Raw genomic sequence first — 24,692 nt, forward strand, 5'->3', positions numbered from 1 at the left:
TCAAGTTCGGGCTGCAGAGAACCACCTAGAAGTCAGAAGCTCACCTTGCTGCCACAGCGTGAACTGGCTCCAGTCCCCTTTTTCCCTCAGGTTTTCGTCCTCAGGCAGGAAGAGACCTTTGGCTTTATCCATCACTGCAAGGCCTTCATCTCGGATTAACTTCCAGTTTCTTTCTAAAGACTAGAGGGAAGATTCTGTCTTTACTAGACTGAAAATGGGCCTGGTGGAGCACCTCATAATGATTCTTGTTTTTTTTGAGGTTTATTTCAGAAAGGAATTAATGTTTTGCCTTATCCAGATTGCTTATATTTCATTTTCCTCTGGGACTTCTTGTCATAGGTATAAAAAAACCAAATCTCATGATTTTTCCAAACCAAATGTTTTTGCAACATAACAATTTCAATAACTCCTAGAAACTCCAGAGAATAACCCTCTCCACAATTTAAGTTTTGCCTAAAGACTTTTTTAGAAACCACAACCTAAGAAGAGTGCTGATCTTGTTGATCAGATTACATCAGTACATGGTAATAAGTTCCATGTGACACTCCAGCCTCCAAACTGGAACACAAATTACAGACTTAATTTCACCTTTCAACAGAGTTCCTTACAAAATGCCATTAAAGATGGTCAATATTAGTTCCACATTCAACGGTATCAGAAAAGTATCCACTGGAGGATTTGATATATAAAATTAACAGCAAACCAAAACAAATAAATGCACTAGTGTTTAGAATTCAGCCAAACAAAAATATTTCCTTGACTTCTCATTTATGAGGGAGCCTTAGCCCCTGCCAGAAAGGGAGCTTAGGACCAGTAGAGACTAGGAGTGACGGGGCAGGTGACGGTAGATCCTGTGGAAGATCCTCTGGGCAATCTGCACTATCACACTGGGTGTTGATTAGGAGTGGGAGGTGGGGGACGGAGGGATGAATAGGGGAGAAGGAAAAGGTGAGGATATGAGCAGTAAACTAAGATGGATTTCCATCAGGAGACAAGCATAAAAACAGCTTTCCTACTTTAGGAAGGAGACAAAGCTGTACAGATACACCAGAATTTTGAAATGTTGATAATTTCAATCATTTCTATGTTCTATGAGAGGTGGATGAAATAGTTGAGTATATGGATTCATAGGCAGGGAGGAACATGTTAGCTGATTTCAACAAGAACCAGGGGCAGATCTATTTTCAGTGACTCAAGAGCATGGGACTAGAACTAATAAGTTACAAACCAAAAAACAGATTTTGATGCAAAAATGCAAACAAGTAGCATACTCTGAAGATTGACGGAGTTTCTTTGTAAATCACGGTTCTCTATCTTTTGAATTAGTCAAGCAAAATGATCAATTATTGGTTAGAACAAAGCACAAGATAATGTGTAGAGTGTCTTTTTACCAAGCCCTGCTTTATAAACTCATGATTCCACATAAGAAGGCAATGTGGAATCAGGATGGCTGCAGAGCCAGAGGGCTGTGATACAGACAGAGATTTGTGTGGAAACATGGTGCCAGCCCCAGCCAAACAAGGGAATACTTTTTATATCATGTGAAAACATTAGTTATTAAAATATTCTAGGGCAAGAAAGAAATTTTGGTTGATTTTATAATTTTATGACATGTATGCATTAATTTGTGTTAATATGTTAATGAAAGACCAATGAGATTTGTGGAGGCCAAAGGAGAACTTTATTTTTCAAAAGCACTCTGCAGATTGCGAAGATGCAGCTTTGGAAAGTGCACTCCCAGGAAGGGTGGGGGAGAAAGAGATGTCAAAAGCCAAAACTGCAGGGCAGGGCAGGTGAGGCGTGTTAGGAGCAAGGAAGAATATTGGCTGGATGGCCTTTAAGCCCCAGATCACCAGTCTCTGGTGGTTAATTGGCTGGTTCTAGGTGGTTGGTTGGCTGGTTGGTGTAGGTGGTCTTGTTGGTGGTCAGATGGAGGAATTTCCAGTTGTAGTTGTTTCCAAAAACTGTTGACTTGGTTGCAGAAAAACAGCTTCTGCAAAACTGTCCAAGGACACAGAGAGCAGGAGTGCTTCCTCACCCTGACATGGCCTCTTGGGTCTGTTTTTAACTTTTGAGCCAAAAGGAGTTCATCTTGTTTGCCAACTGGGGACATAGTTTGACCACATCTACACCTGCTACTACCATTGCCCAGCTTGGCGTGTCCTGGTCATTATCCATGTTTAGGGCTCTGTCCACCAACTAGGTTCCATATTACTCCATCCCAAATAGGCAGGTCGTGAAGAACAGGGCAAAGATCGCATTTCAATAAAGAGACATTCAAAAGCCCTTACTTTGTCAGGTCCACAGATTGAAAGCATACAACCATTTTGTAAAAAAACCCCAAGACCATGGAAAAGAAAAAAAATGCACCCTAGGATTTTGCTGTATGTTCACATCTTCCCAAATGCACCTCAATTGCCAACACTCACTCTGGATATTGTCACTTGTTCAAGTTGCTAGATAAATCTGTTAGATTCTTGTTAAATTGTCACACAGACAAGGGGAGAATTGCTTCTCTAACACATAAAATTACTTTTCAAATGAGGTTATTGGTGCCTTATAAGGACAACCTATTCTTTTATTCCCTTCTGGTATTTTAGAAGATTCTTTTATTTCTTTAGAAAGCTGATTGAGGGGCATGGTTGGAAACAGCTGATCTTTTGTTTCTAAAATAGGGCACAAAGCCCTAGGGAAAAATGTTAAAGTGATTGCATCACTCAATATAATTTAACATTTTTTACTTAAGAATAGACTATCTTTTATACATGAAACGTTGCCCTTCCTGCCCCTTCACCCCCAGTCTCCCCTGGGAAGTGTTGCCAAGGTACTTTTTGTGAATAGTATAATTTTTTCAAAAATGTTTTGGCTTTTCTTTGTTATATGTGGCGCACATGTGCTGGATGATAGACTTGGGCTCAAAAGGGGTAAACGGGTGCAGAAGGGTCTCTCTGAACACATGCCCTAATATGCCACCAGACATGCTCAGTCCTAACTAGTACTACTAACTCAGTACTATCGAGTCCATTTTTATTATAAGACAGTCACTTATTTTCTCTTTTGAGTTCAATACTTTCTTACAGAATTTTACATTGGGAAGGAACCATACTGTTAATCAAGCTGAAACTTCCTCAGTTGAGGGAAGATGAAATGGTTCCTTGTGTGGTTAATGAGCCTAAATCCCACAGTCTGGTGGTCAGAACCGGTGCTGCCAAAACCCCTCCATACTATCTCCTCCTCAATTATTAGAGAAGGTCACATTTAGGCATAGGGATTTCAGGCTGCAGCGGACTCAAGGGGCCCTGCTCCCCTTGAGCATAAGAGCAATTGCGAGGTACCCCAGCCTCCTGGTCTCAGAGATTTACTGGGTACCTGTGACTGTGGGTGCTGGTAGGGAGCACTTGCAAGGTGCTTAGAGAGCAACATGCTCCTCGGTGAGCGACATGCAGAGGGCAATGCCTCCAAGACACTTCAACATCTTTGACAAGTGGGGAAAACCGAGGCAACCAAAAGATCCCACCAGTTGAACTTGATGACATCCGCTTGAAGGTGTTCAGAAAGACATAACAGGGACTTTTAGGGGCACTGGAGAGAAATCTGGGATGGGACCTAAGAATGTTGTTTTTAAGCACAACCAAGGAATCACATAATATAATATTCACATGGTTAGAGAAAATTAAAGATCAAACCTAATTACACTCGGCGCGTGTGCGTGTCTGTTCAGGACAAAAGCAAAATACCATAAACTGGGTAGCTTATAAATAACAGAAATTTATTTCCCACAGTTCTGGAGTGTAAGTCTAAACTCAAGATGCTGGCAGATTCAATTCTGGTGAGGGCCACTTTCTGGTTCATAGATGGTACCTTCTAGCTGCCTCCACAAATGGTAGATGGGACAACCAGACTCTCTGGGGACTCTTCTATAAGGGCACTCATCTCATTCATGAAGGCTTTGCCCTTAAGGCATAAGAGTCACCAAAAGCCCCACCTCTTAATACTGTCACCTTGGGGTTAAATTTCAATAGATGCATTTGGGGGAGACACAAATATTCCGACTATATCAGTGTATGTGTGTGTAGGAGAGAGGGGGAGGGAGAGAGAATATGAATTTTCTCTACAGTAATATTCAGTTTTTAGGAAATTCCAGTTTTTAGGAAATTCCAACAGAAAACTTGAAACTTGAAAACCAATGGCTACATTTTTAAAGGCCTCTTCTGAAATATTACTCCCTTGACTCTAAACCCATCTATTTCAGAAAACTGAAAGAGAAACTAATCGCATTGATATTTGAGTTGGTTGCCCAAAAGACAACAGCTTCTAATTCCCATTTTTTCTTGTGGCAAAAGAGACTTTAGAAAGCAGAGGTTTGATTCTTTCTACAGTGGCACATGGCTTCACATAGCCATCTCAGCATGTGCCTCACAAGTTACACCTTAGCTATATTTTTCACTCTAGGCATCTATAAATGGACTTCCCAATTCTGACCTCATGAATCCCACATCATGCCCCAGCTATCCTGAATCCCAGACCTGCATCCAGTTAAGACCAGTTTCCTCCTCTCCCCAGACAGTCTGCTCATACCACCTGGATGCTGTACTTTTCTCTGTAACATCAAATTAAATTAAGTCCTATTTGTGAAATCTTCTCTTAAAATTCACTTCCTGCAGAAAGTCTTTCTCTTGAGAAGCGAACTAAAGCCTAACTTATTTTTATTTATTTTTCTTACTAATGTTTTTGTTCAATTAAAAAATACACATTTTTTAAAGTCAAATATTATTACAGGTCTTATAATGAGAATTGCAGTCTCTTTCCCAATTCTTCCCCAATCCTCAGTCTAACTCCCAGCTAATTATTTAAAATATTTATTCTGCTGTTAACCTGCTTATATCTAAATAGCATGTTATATTGCTATTCTTGATTTATTAATTTGTGGCATTATCACTCATCTATTATAGAAGGTTAACAATTAAACAATTTAATGTCTTCATTCTCTATCCTTGTAATACAGTTAATTTCACAAATCTTTCATATCAGTGCAAATTCATATTCAGGTTTTATAATATTATGACAATCAGGTATCACTCACACTTGACTAGAGTTGTAATGATTACACTTCATGTCACATGCAGCATTTTTTTCCTGCCCCCTTTTCATTGGCTTTATTTTGTAATGCACTTCATACTATTTCTTCACTAACTCTGAAAGAGTGCTACAAAATCCCCTGATGCTTTTATTCTACCTTTTGCCAAAAACATTATAAATTGATTACTTTCTTGCTTTTTCTCTTTTTCTGAAGATAACCCTCCCACAGCCATTTGCCTTGCTCTGATCTGGATCAGCTGCTGTCTGAATTTGCTAGACAATCATGGCCATGGAACTCCCCTTGGCTTCTGCCTGGTACTGGGCTTCCTAATTACTGGATTCTAGTTGTTCCCGAGGAAGGACACACCGCAGGTAAAATTGAATTCTGAAAGTGTCTCAAGCTCTTATACCTGATTGAAGGTTTGAGTATGTATGGTTAGGTATTTAGGTCGTAAATTTATTTAGTTAGTAAATAATGCTGTTTTATAATTTTTTTTCTTGTTATCTAGTGTGATACTATTTTACTTTAAAAATATATAGTTGACAGAGATTAAATATATTCAAAGCAAATAAGGCAAAGGGCAATGTATATCAATGAGTTGATATACATTGCGTAATATCAGATCAACACATTCAGCACCACCCATGCTGTACATCAGAGCCCCAGAATTTGTTCATCTTATAACTGAAAGTTTGTACTCTTTGACCAACATGTCCCCATTTCTCCCACTCCCCACTCCCCACCCCCAGGCAACCACTGCTCTACTCTCTGCTTCTATGAGTTTGACTTTTTTAGATGCCACATATAAGTGATATCATACAGTATTTGTCTTTCTATATCTGGTTTACTTCACTTAGCATAATGTCCTCCAGACTCATTCATGTTGTTGCACGTGGCAGGATATCCTTCTTTTTAAAGGTGGAGTAACATCCCATTGTGTTTATATACTACAGTTTTTCTTCATTCACCTGTTGATAGACATTTAGGTTGTTTCCATATCTTGGCTATAGTAAATAATGCTGTAATAAACACTGGGGTACAGATACCTTTTTGAGTTACTGATTTCATTTCCATTAGATATATAATTAGAAGTAGGACTGCTGAATTGTACAGTAATTCTATTTTTAATTTTTTGAGGAACCTCCACATGGTTTTCCATCATGGCTGCACCAATTTACATTTCCACCAACAGTGTACATGTGTTCCCTTTTCTCTGCATCCTCATCAACACTTGTTACCTCATTTTTTTCATAATAGCCATCCTAACAGGTATGAGGTGATATCTCATTGTCCTTTTGATTTGCATTTCTCTTATGAATAGTGATGCTGAGCACATTTTCATGTACCTGTTGGCCATTTGTAGGTCTTTGAAAAAATGTCTACTTAGGTCCTTTGCCAATTTTTAAATTGGGTTATTCAGTTTTTTGCTATTGAGTTGCATTAGTTCCTTATATATTTGGTTATTAACCCCTTATCAGATATATGGTTTGCAAATACTTTCTCTTGTTCCATAGATTGCTTTTCATTTTGTTGTTTCTTTTGTTGTGCAGAAGCCTTTTAGTTTGCTGTAGTCTCACTTGTTTATTTTTGCTTTTGTTGCCTGTGTTTTTCATGCCATAGTCACAAAATTATTGCCAAGATGAATGTCTTTTTATAATTTTGAAAGGATTAGTCCATTACATTATAACTTTTAGTGTTGCTCTTGGGAAACCTGATGCCTTTTAGATTCTCCCCCTTCCTATCCTTCCTTCTCTAGCTTTATAAGAGTCAGGATAGTAAAGTGTTTAGGGGTATAAAATTTGGAGCCAGACTGCATGTTTGGAGATCTGACTCTGCCACTTATTTGCTGTGTGATTTGGGGCAAATTACTTATCTCTGTGCCTTAGTTTATAAAGCTTTTCCCAAGAGTCCCTGGGAGAATTAAATGAGTGAAAAGTGCTTGCACTATATGTATAGCGCAAGCTATGATGATGAGGAGGATTTAAGATCTTCTCTTTCTTTCCCGTTTCTTGAAATTTCATGGCAATATGCCTTAATGTAAAGGCAGGGTACTTAGAGGCACCCTTCAACCTGGAAACTCATATTTTTTCTATTCTGAACTATCTTCTAATAATATTATTCATTTCTTCTCTCTCTCTTTTTTTTTTTTTTTTTTTTTTTTTTTTTTTTTTTTTTGCCTATTCTCCCTGGAACTCTTTTTATCTGATGTTAGCTATGTTAAATTGAGCCTCTAATCATCCTATGTTTTCTATCTTCCATCTTTTCCTTTTTGTTTTTCCTTCTGGGAGATTTCCTTAACTTAGCTTCTAATACTGCTTTAAATTCTTATTTCTGCAAATCACACTTTTTAATTTCTGAGAGCCCTTTCTCAGTTGTTCCTTTTTATAGTATCCCATACTTGTTTTACAGATACACATCTTGCTCTGAGTATATTAGAGGTATTATTTGTTTTCCTTTTGTTCCCTATATTTTCTCGATTTCCCCCAAGCTACATCATTCTTTTTGTTTTGTTCATCTTTAATGTTAAAAATCTCCTTAATGTTTGGTGATCCTTGGCTGTCAGTCCTACAAAATTGAGACAACAACTGGACATCTTGTGAAAGGGCAGGGCCTGTGTCTGACAGGCCTCCATGTTGGGTGCATTGTTAAGCCAGTTTTTTTTTTTAATTGGGGACCCTAAAATGTCAGCGTAGATAAGTCTATTCTTTGAGGCCATACAGTTTCTTGAGTTGCTGTAGTACCAGTTGCCTTGAATTTCTTCTTTGGAAGCTTCTCTGTAATTACTATAGTTTCTGCTGTCTTGGATCCGCCAAATCATCTACTTCTGTTTTCCACTATCAAAATTACATGCTGACACTGTTCACCTGCTATTGTCTGCCTTTAAAAAAATACCATTTGTACTATTTTATTCTTGTATTGTCATTTAAGTGAAGTTTCAGGTGGGGGGGGGCGCTATTAAATGCATGTGCTCAGTTTGTTTAATCTTTCTTGACTCTTTTATTTCATTTTATTTTATTTTTGAGACGGACTTTCGCTCTTGTTGCCCAGGCTAGAGTGCAATGGCTCGATCTCGGCTCACCACAACCTCTGCCTCCTGGGTTCAAGCAATTCTCCTGCCTCAGCCTCCCGAGTAGCTGGGATTACAGGCATGCCCACCACACCCAGATAATTTTGTATTTTTAATAGAGATAGAGTTTCTCCATGTTGATCAGGCTGGTCTTGAACTCCCAACCTCAGGTGATCCACCCGCCTTGGCCTCCCAAAGTGCTGGGATTATAGGCATGAGCCACCATACCCAGTCTACTCATATTTTCTATATATCTCTAATAGTTGACTGTTTTTTATTGTTTACCTCCTTTTCTCCTAGACTAGTCAAATCTTGTAATATGTAATCCAATCATTTAGTGATGCTTAGAAAGAAAATTCTATTGGCTGTCAAAACCCTTTACTAGTCTTTCAAATACATTTTTAAGAGATCATCAAACTCAAAGTAATGATATTCCACATGCTAGAGATAAGCAGTAGAAAGTAGAAAAAATATTATCAGTATACTTTACATTTTGAATCAAACTCTGCTAATCCATATATTGAGTTCTTGTTGACCTGATTTCTTTTGCCTCTTGGCCTATACACTTTCCTTGCATCACTTCGTTAGTACATCCTCGATCCCATGACATGCTCAGATGATGATACAAGTGATACTTGAAGCTTGACCTAAACCATTTTAATTTTGTTCTAATCAATCATAATTGGTCTGAACTTTAAATATTTTATTCTATGTGGGAAAATAGGACCATTCCGAGAAGTGTTTTTGCTGAACCAGTTAGTACAGTAAGGGGATTTACGAAGGAAAGTCACTAATGGTAATTTGCAAGGGCAGCCATAACGAAGTACCACCAGGTGGTTTAAACAACAGAAATTTCTGTTCTCACAGTGCTGGAGGCTAGAAGTTCAAGATCAAGTAGAGCAAGTTTAGTTTCTTTCAAGGCCTCTCTCCTGGGCTTACAGAGGGCCAACTTCTCACTGTCCTCATGTGGTGTTTCCTTGGTGGGCATGCATCCTGGTGTCTCTCTTTGTTTCCAAAGTTCCTCTTCTTATAAGAACACCAATCAAATTGGACTAGAGTTCACTCTAATGACCTCTTTTTAACTTCACTATCTCTTTAAAGGCCCAAACACAGTCTGTTAATACAATCACATTCTAAGGTTGTGGGGAGTAGAATTTCAGAGTAGGAATTGTGGGGAGCAACAGTTAGCCCATAACACTTATGTAGATTGAAGTTTGAAAATGCTCTAGCTACAAAAGCAAACAGCAAATGGAAGGGGATCAAGAATATATTCACATCAACATGGGAAAAGGTAAATTCACGGGAGCAAAATAAAACAGTTATGAAGAAACGCAGGAAAAGCTGTTTTAACATGTGAACAAAACAACAACTCTTAGGGTTCAGTGTAACATAAGCAAGATTAGGTAACTGTTCATGACTAGCTGTTAAGAAAAAGAGGCATTGAGAAAGCAGATATTGGAAACTGAGAAAAGTCCCAGAGTTGTATACATTCCTTGAAAGTTTCTGACTCTAAGTTGAGCAAAGGGATGCTGTGAAGGGCTATTCTTGGCAAACTCTGTGTATTAAATTGGAGTTAGAATGAATTGATAACATTGGTACATCAGTATAATGTATACTAAATTTTATCTAATTGCTTAAGAATATGTTTGTCATTAGTTATTATTTGAGGAATTATGTATCTTATTTTTAAGAGATAAAATCGGCTTGCTTAAATTTTTGCCAAAATATGCCTATACTCTAAACATGATAAGACGAGTAGCAGTGTAATCTGTCTTAGAAACAACATTCTAGGATGGGGGGATCCCCCTGGGTGCTGAGATGAGGTTATTAAATCAAACACCATTGAACTGTAATGCTATTGCAGCAAATTCTCTTTGAAATACTTCTAACAACACCTCTAAGGAAATTGGTAGCTTTAGAGTCCTAATGCATTTTGATTAGATCTTCTTGTTTTTCAAGTTTGAATATACAGATAAAATAAAACAGGTGACTTTTTTTTTTTTTTTTTTTTTTTTTAAGACAGAATCTCACTCTGTCGCCCAGGCTGGAGTGTAGTGGCATGATCTTGGCTCACTGCAACCTCTGCCTCCCGGGTTCAAGCGATTCTCCTGCCTCAGCCTCCTGTGTAGCTGGGATTACAGGTGCGTGCCACCATGCGTGGCTAATTTTTTGTATTTTTAATAGAGACGGGGTTTCACCATGTTAGCCAGGATGGTCTCGATCTCCTGACCTCATGATCTGCCCACTTCACCCTCTCACAGTGCTGTGATTACAGGCGTGAGCCACCACACCCAGTCAACAGGTGACATTTCTTATTGTGGAAATAAAAGTCAATTAAGTGAGAAATGCAAAGGCTATTTATTCTAAGCTTGCTACAGCAAGGGGGTCAGCCACTATCACTTGTGTTTTGGCAGACACTCTAAAGGCAGGAAGAGGAGTAGGAAAGCTTTATAATAGGAAGAGAAAGCTTCAGGCATGCTCTGAGTGGGGGCTGTTGGCCTAAGGAAGCTAGAGGTGGCTAACTAGAAGCAGGACATCCTGTGTGATTGGAGGAGGGTGCATATTTGGCTCTCTCTGGTTGGTCTTAAGTTGGAACCATGGACAAAATTCAGGGAAGCTATTAGTTATTAATCAAATCCTGGCTATTTGGGGCTATTCTGATTGTTACAGAATTGATTGCGTAGCTCCCTGGATGGATACTAGATACAGAAGTCTGCCTTCCTACGAGTCTGATTTACAGCATGCTGGTTTCCTGGGCTGTTTATCATAGATAAGGGATTGGTTTCCTGGGCAGGTTACTGCAGGTTGTGGGTCAAAATTCTATTTTTACATATAGTCTGGCTACTGACTGTGAATTCAGTCTCTCATCATCCTTGCCGAAGGAAAAGGATAACATGAGGCCTCTAGCTAGCACTGGGGCAACAGGAGAGTCTTGGAGAACTGACTTTTGCTCGTTCTAGTGAGTGAGAGAAAAAGGATTGCTTCTCCTGAGAGGAAGGAGAAAAGATAATCCAGGTTGCCAGGACAAACAACCAGCCTGACGGCTTCAAGGACTCAGATGGCAGAGGAGACCCATATTCCTCATACATTAGCTCAGACAGGCAGGGAAGCCAGTCTGCCCTATCAGTCAGAGAAGGTGAAGGGAAGATGGGGAGCTGACTTCAGGTCCCACCTACCGGCTGCGGCAGTGCACTGAGGGACCTCCTGAGTGCGTGATGCTAGAGTAGCAGCCCCACAGTCGCTCATCTCAGGCAGCTGAAACTTTCTGTGTACATAAGCGACAAATTACTTGACAAAGAGATAAACAAATTGCTTATAATGTGTATGTGCATATGCCCATTTTTTTTTAAGAGACAGGTCTTGATCTGTTATCCAGGCGGAGTGCAGTGGTACAATCATAACTCACTCCAGCTTCTAACCTCTGGGCTCAAGCGATCCTCCCACCTCAGCATCCCAAGTAGTCGGGACTACAGGTGCACACCACCATGTCTGGCTAATTTATTATTATTATTATTATTATTATTTTGTAGCAACAGGGTCTTGCTATGTTGCCCAGGCTGGTTCTAACTTCTTCAAGTGATCCTCCTGCCTCAGCCTCCCAAAGTGCATATGTATATTTAAGACATCTATCTGTGTGGCATATTGAGACAAATCATAACCCACTGAATTAAACATTTTAGAACCCCAAATGGAGTACCAACCTAGAGGTATAGTTTGCAATTATTCTGAAATATCAAATGCTGTGCTGTGAGTTCCCAAAGAGGGTCAGAGAGAAAGCCAATTTGTAGGTCTTTTTTTTTTCCTCCCACATTGACAAATAATAAAAACTCACTGATTTTGATTTCAGAAAAAAAAGCGCCTCTTTGTATGAAATAACTCAAAGAATATGAAACACTGTGTTCCTTTGCTCTGCTGCCATAATTGGCATCATAGGCCACCCTATAGCCTTGGCCGTGTGGACTCTTACTAAGGGCTCGCATACAAACAGCACAGAGGAACATCCATGATGGAAGGCTTCATCTTGTTTTGTGTTTTGAGCCTTACTAAAACCTCATGGGAGAAGAGGAGCTGAGGCAATTATTTTGAATTTAGAGATTAAAAACAAACAAACAAACAGGCTCAGATGGGTAAAAGGACTTGCCCAAAGCGTCAGAGCTGACAGCAAAACAAATCTGTTTCTAATTATGGAGCCCTTTTAAAAAGTTCACCTTTAAATCATGCAATTATCAAACTGCACACTCCAACTGTTGTTTTGTTGACATCTTCAGTGAAACTGTCATCGGAACCCAAACAGTTTAAAGTTTGATTTAGAAAGATAAGACTAAGCTATTACGTTAATCTTAAGAAATTGCTTTCAGTACTTCTTGATACTATATTTACTTTTACATGAAAGTAAATTATATAAATTATTAATCCTCTTAATTTACAGCTTAATTCTACTATAAATCTGACATTTTTGCTTCTTTCTCAAACTATTTCATTTCAAAAGCAGTCCAGTGAAAACATTCAAATATTAATTACAAAGAAAGAAATGTTGAACCACTAATTTAGTGCCGTGTAAGTCTTATTTTTGTCTAGGTGAAGTCATTCATACACAATGGATTTCTTAATTAATAAAAGCCAGTCTGAAGGAAAGTGACAGAGTGCTATTCTAATCAGTTATTCCAATGCACTATGTCACATCACTGGCAAAGTATTACTGGGCACTCTTCCAAATGTAATAAAACTACAATATGAATAAAGGCAAACTTATCTGTGATGCTGTTTTAGATCACAAAACTTATTTGTGATGCTGTTTGGATATGTTTATATCCAAGCAGCTGTTCTGAAAAACTGGGAAAAGAATGCAGGAGCTTTCCTTTTTCTCAGTGATGAATGCAGAATTAGGTAGCAGGAGAAACAAATACAAAAGATACATTATCGGCCAGGTGTGGTGGCTCATGCCTGTAATTCCAGCACTTTAGGAGGCCAAGGTAGATGGATCACCTGAGGTCAGAAGTTTGAGACCAGCTTGGCCAACATGGTGAAACCCCGTCTCTACTAAAATACAAAAATTAGCCAGGCGTGGTGGCAGGCGCCTGTAATCCCAGCCACTTGGGAGGTCGAGGCATGAGAATCGCTTGAACCCGGAGGGCGGAGGTTGCTTTGAACCGAGATCACGCCACTGCACCCCAGACTGGGCGATAGAGTGAGACTCCAACTCAAAATATATATATTTAAAATTACAGTTTTTGTTATCAGTGGTAGTTGTCTGTACGGGTCTGCAGCAACCTCAATTCTTGTCTCCTCAGAAGAAAGAATTCGACTGAGGGGCATAAAGCAGGAGAGACTGAGGCAAGTTTTAAAGCAGGAGTGAAAGTTTGTTAAAAAGCTTTAGAGCAGTAAGGAAAGGAAGGAAGGAAAGTACACCTGGATGAGGGCCAAGCAGGCTGAGAGACCAAATGCCCTGCTTGACCTCTCGGCTTGGGGTTATACTTCCAGGATCTTGCGTTACTTCTCCCCACTCCTGGGAGCTTACTGGGAAGCTGCTGATCAGTTTCAGATATTTTCTATCTATTAGGACACTGCCTTTCCCTGGTGCCAGCTGTGACCAATTATTACTTTAGAGAAAAGTTAACAACCGCCTGACCATCATGTGACAGTCACCTAACACTTCTGGGGTGTGTGTGTGTGTGTGTGTGTGTGTGTGTGTGTGTCCGTCCCTCTCTTGCGTTGCTCATGCCTGACGAGCTACCTACTGTAACAGTTTTCAGTTGCTATTGGTTGTTTACTTTCAATGTTACTATAGTGTTTTCTATGAATGTGTGTTGACTTCTAAATTAGTGTGGATCAAATAGTTAATCCCGAAAAGGAAAGAGCAAAACTCTTAAGCTTTAATGGCTTTTCTCTAACGATAGGCGATCTTTTCTATTTTTACCCTATCAAAGACTTTAATCCATTTTTGTTTCAATTTCTATGTTAAATAAGCCCAAGGCACTTGGCGCTTTGATAGTTGTGATTTGGGCAACAACCTACTCAATTTTAAAGAAAAGCTGAAAAGAGAAAGCTACTGGAATATTTTTCGCTAATTTTTTCCTTGAGTTGAATAGCCTCTCCACACTCCTAGTGCTAGAGCTGCCAAATTATATTTACACAATGAGGAGTGATATTGTTTGGATGTGTGTCCCCATCCAAATCTCATAATCTCATGTTCAATTGTAATCCTCAAAGTTAGAGGTGGGGCCTGGTGGGAGAAGATTGGACCATGGGGGCGATTTCTCATGAACGGTTCAGCACCATCATTCTTGGTACCATCCTCGTGATAGTGAATGAGTTCTTGTGAGATCTGTTCGTTTACATGTGTGTAACCCCTCACCTGCCCCAGCTCTCTTGCTCCTGCTCCTGCCATGTAAGCATCCTGTGATTGAAAGCTTCCTGTGGCCTCCCCAGAAGCAGATGCCACCATGCCTCCTATATAGCCTGCAGAACTGTGAGCCAATTAAACCTTTTTTCTTTATAAACTACCCAGCCTCAGGTATTTCTTTACAGAAATGCAAGAACAGAGTAATACAAGGGAGAACCATGACAATTCAACCAAAGGGGAAAACACACATCATGCAATTTACTGAACACTGTCCCCTGCCTTCACGAAAACTGCACTCTACCTCTCACTGTAATATACAGTAAGAAGTAAGTTGAATGAAAATGTGCTATCAGGCCAGGCGCAGTGGCTCATGCCTATAATCCCAGCACTTTGGGAGGTGGAGGTGGGTGCCTCGCTTGAGCTCAGGAGTTCTAAACCAGCCTGGGCATCATGGTGAAACTCCATCTTTATAATTTTAAAAATGAGAACTGAAAAAAAAAATTAAGAAAGGGAAGTGTGAGGCTGGGCGCAGTGCCTCACGCCTGTAATCCCAGCACTTTGGGAGGCCGAGGCGGGCGGATTATGAGGTCAGGAGATCGAGACCATCCTGGTTAACAAGGTGAAACTCTGTCTCTACTGAAAATACAAAAAAATTAGCCAGGGGTGGTGGTGGGTGCCTGTAGTCCCAGCTACTCGGGAGGCTGAGGCAGAAGAATGGCGTGAACCCGCGAGGCAGAGCTTGCAGTGAGCCGAGATCATACCAGTGCACTCCAGCCTGGGTAACAGAGCAAGACTCTGTCTAAAAAAAAAAAAAAAAAAAGAAAAAAGGGAAATGCCCTATTCATGGTAGTTAAGTCACTCAAGGGCCAGAATCTGGGTAATTATTCTAAAAGTATTTTGGCCAGACGTTGCAGCTACCAGATCTAGAGGGTTTCCACTTTAATACTTGGGTGATGTTCCATGACCCATAATATTCAATTTTGTAATTTGAAAATTACAATAGAAGAATATCTTGATGTTCTAGGGTCTGTCAACTAAATGGTCAATGAACTCTGGGTTTCTGCACACAGCCAGCTCTCTGAATGTCATAGTCATTATTGTCAAGTGGTCATCTTGACATTACTTTTTTTAAAGTCATAAATTAACTTTCCTGCAAATAAAGATAGTTCTCAAAGTACAGTCACACAGCATGGAGTTGTAACCATGAGATGCCACACACACTGAGATTCCATGCACTGAGAACCCTATGATTCACACTCTGATCTTGCTTTTCTTCTTAAAGCAGAATTTAAGATAGGCAGGGCTGAAAGAAAAGCCCAAGGAAACAAGAATTTTAATAAAATGTTTGATATCAAAAAGGAGAAGGAGACAAGATATATAAGCAGAAGTCAGTAACTTTGAGGGCAGTAGTGGGGTACTGGCAAGCAAACAGATTTTGAGGACAAGGAGAGCTTTTAGCTGATGATTCCTAATTTCATCCCTTTGTGATCAGTGAACATGCTTTTTGTATGATTTCAGTGCTTTTAAATTTGTTGGGGCTTGTTTTATGGCCTAGCATATAGTCTGTCCTGGTTAATGTTTCATGTGCACCTGAATTGGATCACTTTTTGAAAATCTATTTGTTAATCTGTACTTTTTGATTGGAGTATTTAATCTCCTTACATTTAATGTAATTGCTGATAAAGTCTGCCATCTTATTACTCATTTTTAATGTCGTTTCTTTTTGTTATTGTTGTTGTTCCTCTGTTCCTCCATTACCGTCTTCCTTTACAACAGATAGATATTACTAGTGTGCCATTTAATTACCTTGTTGTTAATTTTACCCTACTTTTCTGAGTTATTTTCTTAGTGGTTGCCTTGGGCACTAGAATTAATACCTTTAATTAAAACAATCTATTTCAGTTTAATGCTAACATAATTTCAAGGGCATATAGAAATTTTGCTCCAACGTAAATCTTTTCCCCTTCCTCCTTTGCACTATTATACAAAATACATCTTTCTATAAGTCTATAAACATACATGTTACATTTATTGCTTTATGTATTGGTTTTGAAATAAGATAGAAGAAAAAACTAATAAAAATATGTATATTATCTCTTTTATGTTTACCCATGTAGTTATCTTTAGTGATGCTCTTTTTTTTTTTTCTTCATGTGGATTTGTATTACCATCTGGTATCTTTTTATGTCAATCTGAAGAATTGCCTTTAATATTTATTGTAGAGCAAAAGATATTGTCTAGCATTAAATTCTCCCAGTTTTCATATATCTGGAAATGTCTTAATTTTGCTAGATGTAGAATTCTTGGTTGGCAGTCTTTTCTTTTCAGTATTTGAATGTCATTCATTGCCTTCTCTCCTCTATGGTTTCTGATGACAAGTCGGCTGTTCATCTTAAAAGGAAAGTTCCTTTTATGCAATAAGTCCTCTTTCTCTGTGTGCTTTCAAGAATCTCATTTTATATGATTGTAAATTTGAGATTAGAATTTTAAAAAATAAAATAAAAGTGAAAATAAATTTTTAAAAGGATCTCATTTTGTCTTCGGATTTTGACAATTTGATTGTGATGTGTCTAGGTGTGTTTCTGAGTTTATCTTCTTTATAATTCACTGGGCTTCTCAGATGTGTAGATTGATGCTTTTTTATCTAATCTGGGAGATTTCTGGCCATTATTTTTTCAAATAGTCCTTCTGCCACCTCTCTTTCTTCTCCTTCAGAGGATTCAATTATGCATATGCTGGTACACTTGATGGTGCTCCATAGGTTGTTTTCTTCATTCTCTTTTTCTTCTGTTCCTCAGCATGGATAATCTTAAAGAACCTATTTCCAAATTTGTTGATTATTTCTTTTATCAGCTTAAATCTGGTGTTGAGCCCCTCCAGTGAGTTTTTTAACTTAAGATATTGTACTTTATGACTCCAGATTATCTGTTTGGTTCTTTTTTTATAATTTCTGTCTCTTCATTGGAATTCTCTATTTGGTGAGATGTCATTCTAATAATTTCTTTTAAGTCTTTAGACATAGTTCTCTTCAGTTATTAAAATATACTGGCAATAGCTGATTTGAAGCCTTCGTTTAGTAAGTTCAGCATCAGGGCCCCTCATGGGCAGTGTCTATTGACTGCATGTTTTCTGTGCATTTATATACTTTCCTATTTCTTTGTGTGTCATATAATTTTTGTTGAAACTGGACAGTTTTTAGATAACATAATGTGGCAATCCTGGAAATCAGTTTGGTCCCTCTCATAAAATTTGTTGTTGTTCTTTTTTGTTATCATTGTTGCTATTTGTTTGTTTACTGACTTTCTGGATTAATTTTGTAAAATCTCTATCGCCTGTAGCCTTACCTGTAGTTGCTGTGGGCACTTGTAATGTTAAAAAAAACAAACGAACAAACAAACAAACAAACAAAAACCCTGCCAATAACTGTTTTGACTAATAGCCTTGGGATTAGAGCTTTTCTTACAAATGAGGACAAATAATAACAATGTCCTGAGAATGCAGCTTTCCAGGTAGCAAGGGAGAGGTTTAAAATAGTGACAATGCTCTGGGTATGGAAATTTGTGAGGTACTAAAAACGTGATGTGGCCCCACTAGTACCTGGATAGCTGTGGTTTTTACTGCTCCAGTGTTGTGAGATTGCCAGTTTTCAGGCCTACTCTGGAACTGGGGAAGAATGGTTGGGAGTAGTTAAAGTTACTATCCCACAAACTCTGCTATTCTTATTGGGGTTCAGCAGGTTTTCCTTCAAGAAATATTCCTCTAATTGTTGTATGTCTTTGCTAATGTACAGAGTTCTAAAGAAGTGGATTTTAACAATTTTTCTCAGTGATTTTGTGGAGTGGTAGATTTATGAAGCCACTCCCTCTGCCATTCTGATGTTCTGCCTCATTACACAATGTTTTATAAGCAATTAAATGCTTGAGGTTTCATCAGGAACTGAGAACATTCTAAATATCCTTCCCTCTTAAGCAGTAACAATTTCAAGAAAACAAATACCTTTTTACCTTGCTCCTAAAATAACAGTTAGAGATAATTTTCTTTCTCTCTAGGCCTTCCTCTCCTGGTGCAGTGCAGTAAGGGAGAATTTTCCTCACATTCAGGACAAAACAAGGATACCAATTGTTGCAACTTCTTATATGTAAGAAATACTTAGTAGTAAGATTTTTATATCCCTGGGGCTTCTAACATGTCTATAAAAAAACTAGAGAAAAGGAAGTTTATAGAAGGTCATACAATGAACCTAATTTTTGAGAACCCATCATGTATGAGAGACATGGTCCCTGTCATCTTAGAAGATACAATCTCAGAGAACTAAGAGACTTTAGAATATAGTGTGTTATTTAAAAAGAAAGTATAAAGTGCTTTTGGTTTTATGCAAAGGATTGATATTCCTAGAAGAAGTGATAATTTCTCTAACATCTGAAGGATAAAAAGGAATTGGCTGTGAAGGACATAGGAGAGAAGGAAAACAGAAAGACGTAAAGAAGGAGTCCTCCAGGAAAGAGGGTTACCATATGGGAAGGTCTGTTGGAAGAATTTTGGCTGGAATGAGGATGGTAAAGAGCAGTGGTAAGAGATAAAGGCAGACTAAAGCTGAATCACTGATTGCTGTGGTCTGAATGTTTGTGTCCCCCAAATTCATATGTTGAAATCTAACCACTAATGTGATAGTGTTAGGAAGTGGGGCCTTTGGGAGGTGATTTAGGTGAGTAAGATTATTGTCCTTATAAAAAAAAGCTTCAGAGAGCTTCTTTCTCTTTTCTATCACGTGAAGACACAGCAAGAAAGCACCATCTACAAACCAGGAAGCAGGCCTTCACCAGACACTGAATCTGCTAACACCTTGATCTTGGACTTCCTCAAAGTAAATTTCTATTGTTTATAAGCCACCAAGTTTATGGCATTTTGTTACAGCAGCCTAAATGGACTAAGACACTGACCAAAACTGGAAAGCTGGAAAAGGATATTAACCAAGGGGTTACGTGGCGAGTTAATGTTCACACCAAATGTTAATGTTTTAATAGAGCTGAACATAGGATAGAAAGAATGAGAAGTACATTTGGGGAACACAGCTTTGGTAGAATTTTCACAGCAGTTAAGCCCCAGTGGAGAAGGTTTCTTAGAAAATGAAAGGCAAGAAAAAGAGAAAAGAGAGCAAAGAACAATGTTTGGGTCCATGTCAGCCCATAGTAGACTGACTTCACACCATCAATCATGCTTCTTTCTTCTTAACAAAACCCTGACTTTGAGCGTCCACCTTCTTCCAGATAAACCATTTATTTGATTTAGAGGAAACTAACACTTTACTAGCTCTAGGGGTTGATCTGTTGGTTTGAGAATAATCTCATAGCCCCCTGCCAGTAATTCAGCAAGAGTGGAAATCTGACTTAAATTGGCTCAGTGAGACTGAAAGGAAAGATTACTGTTCGTTAGATGATAGAGAGGTACGCCCTTTCTCCTCCTGGAAGCCAGCTCCCTTAGCCTGTTGCCAGCTACCTGGTGTTTCAGACTCACTTGTAACTGTGAGTGCCCATGAGACATGGTTCCTACCAATAGAAGAGGGCCTGCCAGGAGGTTTCCAGAAGGCCAGTTAGGGCTGGGGTGGTAGCTCAGCCACGTCACTCTTTCCCCCCTCTTCCAGTGGCTGCTGGCAGCCATCCTGCAATCAGCCAGCACAAGTACAAAGCTGACCAAGGAGGAAGTGCAGAGTCAAGAACATCTTCCCTTGATTATACTGCCCCGGAGTCTGTCCTACTGCTAGGCTTCCAGCTGTTGTCAATCAATAACACTTCTTGCTGTTTAACCCAGGTTTGAATTGCATTTCCATGTCTTGAACTTGAAAGGATCCCAAAAGGTACAGTAGAGAAATGAACACACAAAGAGACCATGAAAAAAAGACAGTAAAGCAGAATCAGAAGAGTTCGATGGGATCCAATCTGAGGGAGGGTGAAATTTAACAAAAACAAAACAAAACAAAACAAAACAAAACAAAACAAAACAAACCCTGACAGTGCTAAATGTAGCCAACCTATCAAGGAAGGTATTGTTCCTGTGGTATTTCTAATCTGAATATGGAACTTTAAAAAATCAACCTGTATTAATTGTCACCATACCATGGTTCCCTGAGCTATAAAATATTCAAAGGCTAACCAATGACAGCCTACTTTACAATTGGATTATGAGGATTATAAAGTATGCTTTTGTAATGACATACAGAATAAACACAGTCAAGTAAGACATAATCTAAGTACATGAAAACCTCTTTTCCCCAAGTAGACCAAATTAATCAATGAAGTCTTATAAGTCTTAGAGATACAGTTTATTTTAGATGTTACTTAAAGAAAAAAAGTGTGAAAAATTTAAGCATATACCTAAAGGAAGAAAGAACAGTATGGCAAACCTCCATATATTCATCACCCAGATTCTAACATTATCAATATTTTGTCACTCTTGCTCTTCATCCCTGCTTCTTGCACATGTAAAATCGATTGTTTGAACATCAGAATATATTTTCTTAAATAAACCATGTACAAATAGCAATTAGAGTCCGAGGTCAAAACCCTGAAGCCATCTAACTTGTAAGATACATGAAGTTTTTACATTCTGAGTAAAAAGCACCATGATTGAAACTATGAGTTAATTAACCATGAGTCCCATTTTATGACTGTGTCTAAGAGGAAGGGGCTTACCAAAGCAAAAGTAAACTTCTGACCAGCCCCTACCAAAGACACCAAGTAGAGAGAGTTCAGGTTTAACTTACTAATATAAAACCTTCCAGTTATTTTTATAGCTATTTAGAATCACTTAGTTTCTCCAAATGCCACAACATTTTCTGCCACAGCATTTTCTAAAAATATTTATAACTGCGTTTTCTCTCCATAGCCACAGGGCCAGTGGGTCTCAAAGTGTGGTCCAAGGAAATCTGAGAGTTCCCTAGACCCTTTGAGGGGGTCTGCAAGATCAAAACTACTTTCTTAATAATACAAAGATATTATGTGCTCTTTTCATTCTTTTCTGGGCACACAGTAGAGTTTTCCAGAAGCTACATGAGGTAGGACATCACAGCTCTAATAGGTACATGTGTGAAGTACATGTGAGGATTCCCCTGTTGTCTATTAATTCAGACTCTAAAAAGATTTGTAAAAATACAAAACAATTCCAATCTTCTCACTACATTTTCTGTTTTGAAAATATAATTATTTTTTTAAAAGTTATTTATACCGACATGTTATGAGGTTATTATTTTTAAATAATTCATAAATATATATACAATTTTCTTTCACTTTTCATGTCTAATGATTCTATTGGTAGATGTAAACCACATTCCTTGGGGTAGTCAATAATTTTTAAGAGTTTAAGAGGGTCCTAAGGCCAAAAAAGTTGAGAACTGCTAAGTTCCGTACGAATTCCCTTCATCATCTAAATGAAACTTTTGCTTAATGAGATGACAATTCTTTTTTCATTTTATTTTACAAGTGTCACTAGAAATAAAATCCATCTCTTCCCTGGCATTCCTTTTTATGATAAACATTTTCTGATTTTGAGTAGGAAATAGACAAAGATCTGGTGAGGATGATGTCTAAGTTACACTCACCTTTACTAACTCTGTGTAGCCCGTTTCTTTTGGGGTCCACCAAGGCTGTGCTTTCAGTCCATTCACATTGTAGAGTGAACGTTGCCAGACAGATGCAAAGTGTCCTCTCTTGTGCCCAAGCTCATACCACTTATATGCCTGAAGGAACAGAAAGAGTGTGCTCCAAACTGTTCCTTCAACAATTTTAAAATTGAAGACACTAAAAATAAGGTATTACTATGACACATTTAAATAAAGAGCTTGCTGCTAGGTACCCAAGTCTGTTGAAATCTGGTGAAAATATTGCTTTTTCATTGGGTTTCTGATTATGACCTATTTGTATAATAAACATGTACATCTTCTTTTCCCCCTTAGGCTGCAGTCTCTCTGGATAATGGATTCATGCCCTACACATTTTGGTCTCCCTCAGAGTGTCCAGCAGGGAGTCTAGCACTTATTTGTTGAATGCATAAATAAGATACCAATGGGTCTTTTCTATTTTATGTTGCCTTTAGCAAAAGATTATGATTTTAATAATTTTCAAAGATATTTGCATTTACTGAATCAGAATGCTAAAATAAAGAGCAGCTTCTTTTCACATGTTCTTTCCACATCCACATTTAAGAAGGTCACCTCAAGGCATCAGAGTGCAAACCCTCCATTAAACTAAGTAGATAGAAGGGAAAAATTATTCTGAGTGGGCAACAAATATAGTGATAGCCCATTTTAGATTTTTAAAGAGGAAATTTTTGTTCATAATATATATTTTTTTCTGCCATAAGGGATAACATATGTGGCCTTAGGATAGCTGCAACATGATACTACTTGCCTCCAAGACTAGCCTTTTCAGGGACAGCTGGCTACGGAGTATGACACTCTTTATGGCTCCTTCAAATGATGCCCTCACCATATGCTCTCCAAGGAGCCCTGCCCAGTTCCTGCACCAAGCATGCTCCATTGTCTTTGGAATGGAAGGCTTTCTAATGGTGCACTTAATATTATCCTCCACTATTGCAAACTTGATCCAATGATTACTTTTACAGAGATAATTCAAATGCATTTTTGATAAATAAAAATAAGTATTTCATAGTAATTTGAACACCTTCTTTGTAAATCACCAGATACACTTTAAATGTAAAAAATGTTAAATTTTCAAATTTTCCGTCATTAGGAGAATGAAGGGGGATAGCAATACCAGCTCATATTTTCAGTAACACTTTACATTGACTACTTTCTTTGAATGTGCTATCTCATTCGATTTTTCCAATAACCCCAAATATCTCCATTTTACAAATGTTGAAACTGAGGTTTACAAAGGCTAAATCTTTTGAATTAGCATCTGGGGCTCTTGGCAACTTATTCTACTCTCCTCCTATTTATATCATTTAGCAAACACTATGAAAAATAATTTTCTTATTTAGTTGTCTTTTTTATTAATATCTGAAATTAAGAATGCATATACAAATCATTCTTAAATATTTTCCTTACAATACATACAAGTTGTAGCCAGAATTCCTTTAAAAACCAGAAAGTTAAAATGACTAACTGTTACGTATTTTTTTTAAAAAATAGCATGTATCTTTGAAATTAATTTGACTATTGTGGTTATTTTTGTCCGATTTAAATTTAGGATTTTATTTCCTATGCTTTTCAGGGCAAAAGTGAACAATAATATTAAGGACAACAGATTAGTTTTTCAAAAATCTGACAGTCAATTTTTGAGTCATTACAATTCATTTTAAGGATTAAGTGTATTGCTAGAATAGTGAGAAAAAAAGTTACTGTAGAAAAATAAAAACAGCAAACATTATAGCTGTAGTTCAAGAGTTGGAAGTCTTAGATTTTAGTCGTGTCCTTTAATTAGCACTCAACATGCTAGATGTCTGGGCAAGTTACTTGATTTACAATAGCATGTTTAAACTATTTATAAGGTCTTTTCTGACACTCAAAGTAAGTAATCCTGCATCAAGTAGGACTCTTTAATTTTTCACTCTCCTGTCATTTGAATTTTAGGAGAAACAAAATTGTGAAAATGATATACCAGAAATTTTTAAAAATCACCTTTAATCATATGTGACACCGGGGACTCAATGAATTCAGCTAGATTGCTTTTGAAAAAAACATCTAAACCACTTTACAATAAAAACTGTGATAAAATCAAAGATCGAGTTTGAATCCTTTGAAAATTTCTCTACTATTTCCTGTCTAATCAGCAATTTTACATATGTAATTAGGAATATTAAAATAGACAGTGGGAGGCCCTGGGACACAGGGTCAGTAAGAGCCCCTGGATCACATTTAAGAAGTTAAATGTGTTTTACATCAATGTTGTCTCTACTTTCTTCCAATCATTGCTATGTATGGTTTTTATGTACATGTGTGCACGCGCACGCACACACACACACACACACGAGAGAGAGAGAGAGAGAGAGAGAGAGACAGAGAAAGTATGTCAGATGACTGGAACCCAGAAAAGCCCAGGCCACATCTGTGGAATGGGCTGTCTTAAGTGTCCTCAGTTGGGCTATGTTCTGCCTGGAGCCCCCTGTTCAATGGGGCCTAACAGACACACTTCCAGTGAGAAGAGCTGGCTGCAACTTGCCTAAGGATTGTAAATGCCATCCCGTGC

General features: G+C 38.2%; 1 protein-coding gene across 13 annotated transcripts in view; it reads right to left on the reverse strand.

Moving 5' to 3' along the window:
* ASPH (aspartate beta-hydroxylase) overlaps positions 1 to 24,692 on the reverse strand; it is a 221,683-nt gene that overhangs the window by 24,725 nt on the left and 172,266 nt on the right. For 12 of the 13 annotated variants that reach the window (XM_073018113.1, XM_008000726.3, XM_073018111.1 and 9 more), the window contains 2 exons: positions 22,085 to 22,222; positions 45 to 180 (listed from right to left, as the gene is read on the reverse strand). In XM_073018113.1, the coding sequence (XP_072874214.1) occupies positions 45 to 180; positions 22,085 to 22,222 (274 nt within the window). The remainder of the gene's footprint in view (positions 1 to 44; positions 181 to 22,084; positions 22,223 to 24,692) is intronic. The other variant, XM_008000732.3, reaches the window with a different exon arrangement.

The sequence above is a fragment of the Chlorocebus sabaeus genome, chromosome 8, assembly GCF_047675955.1.
Source record: "Chlorocebus sabaeus isolate Y175 chromosome 8, mChlSab1.0.hap1, whole genome shotgun sequence".
NCBI lineage: Eukaryota > Metazoa > Chordata > Mammalia > Primates > Cercopithecidae > Chlorocebus > Chlorocebus sabaeus.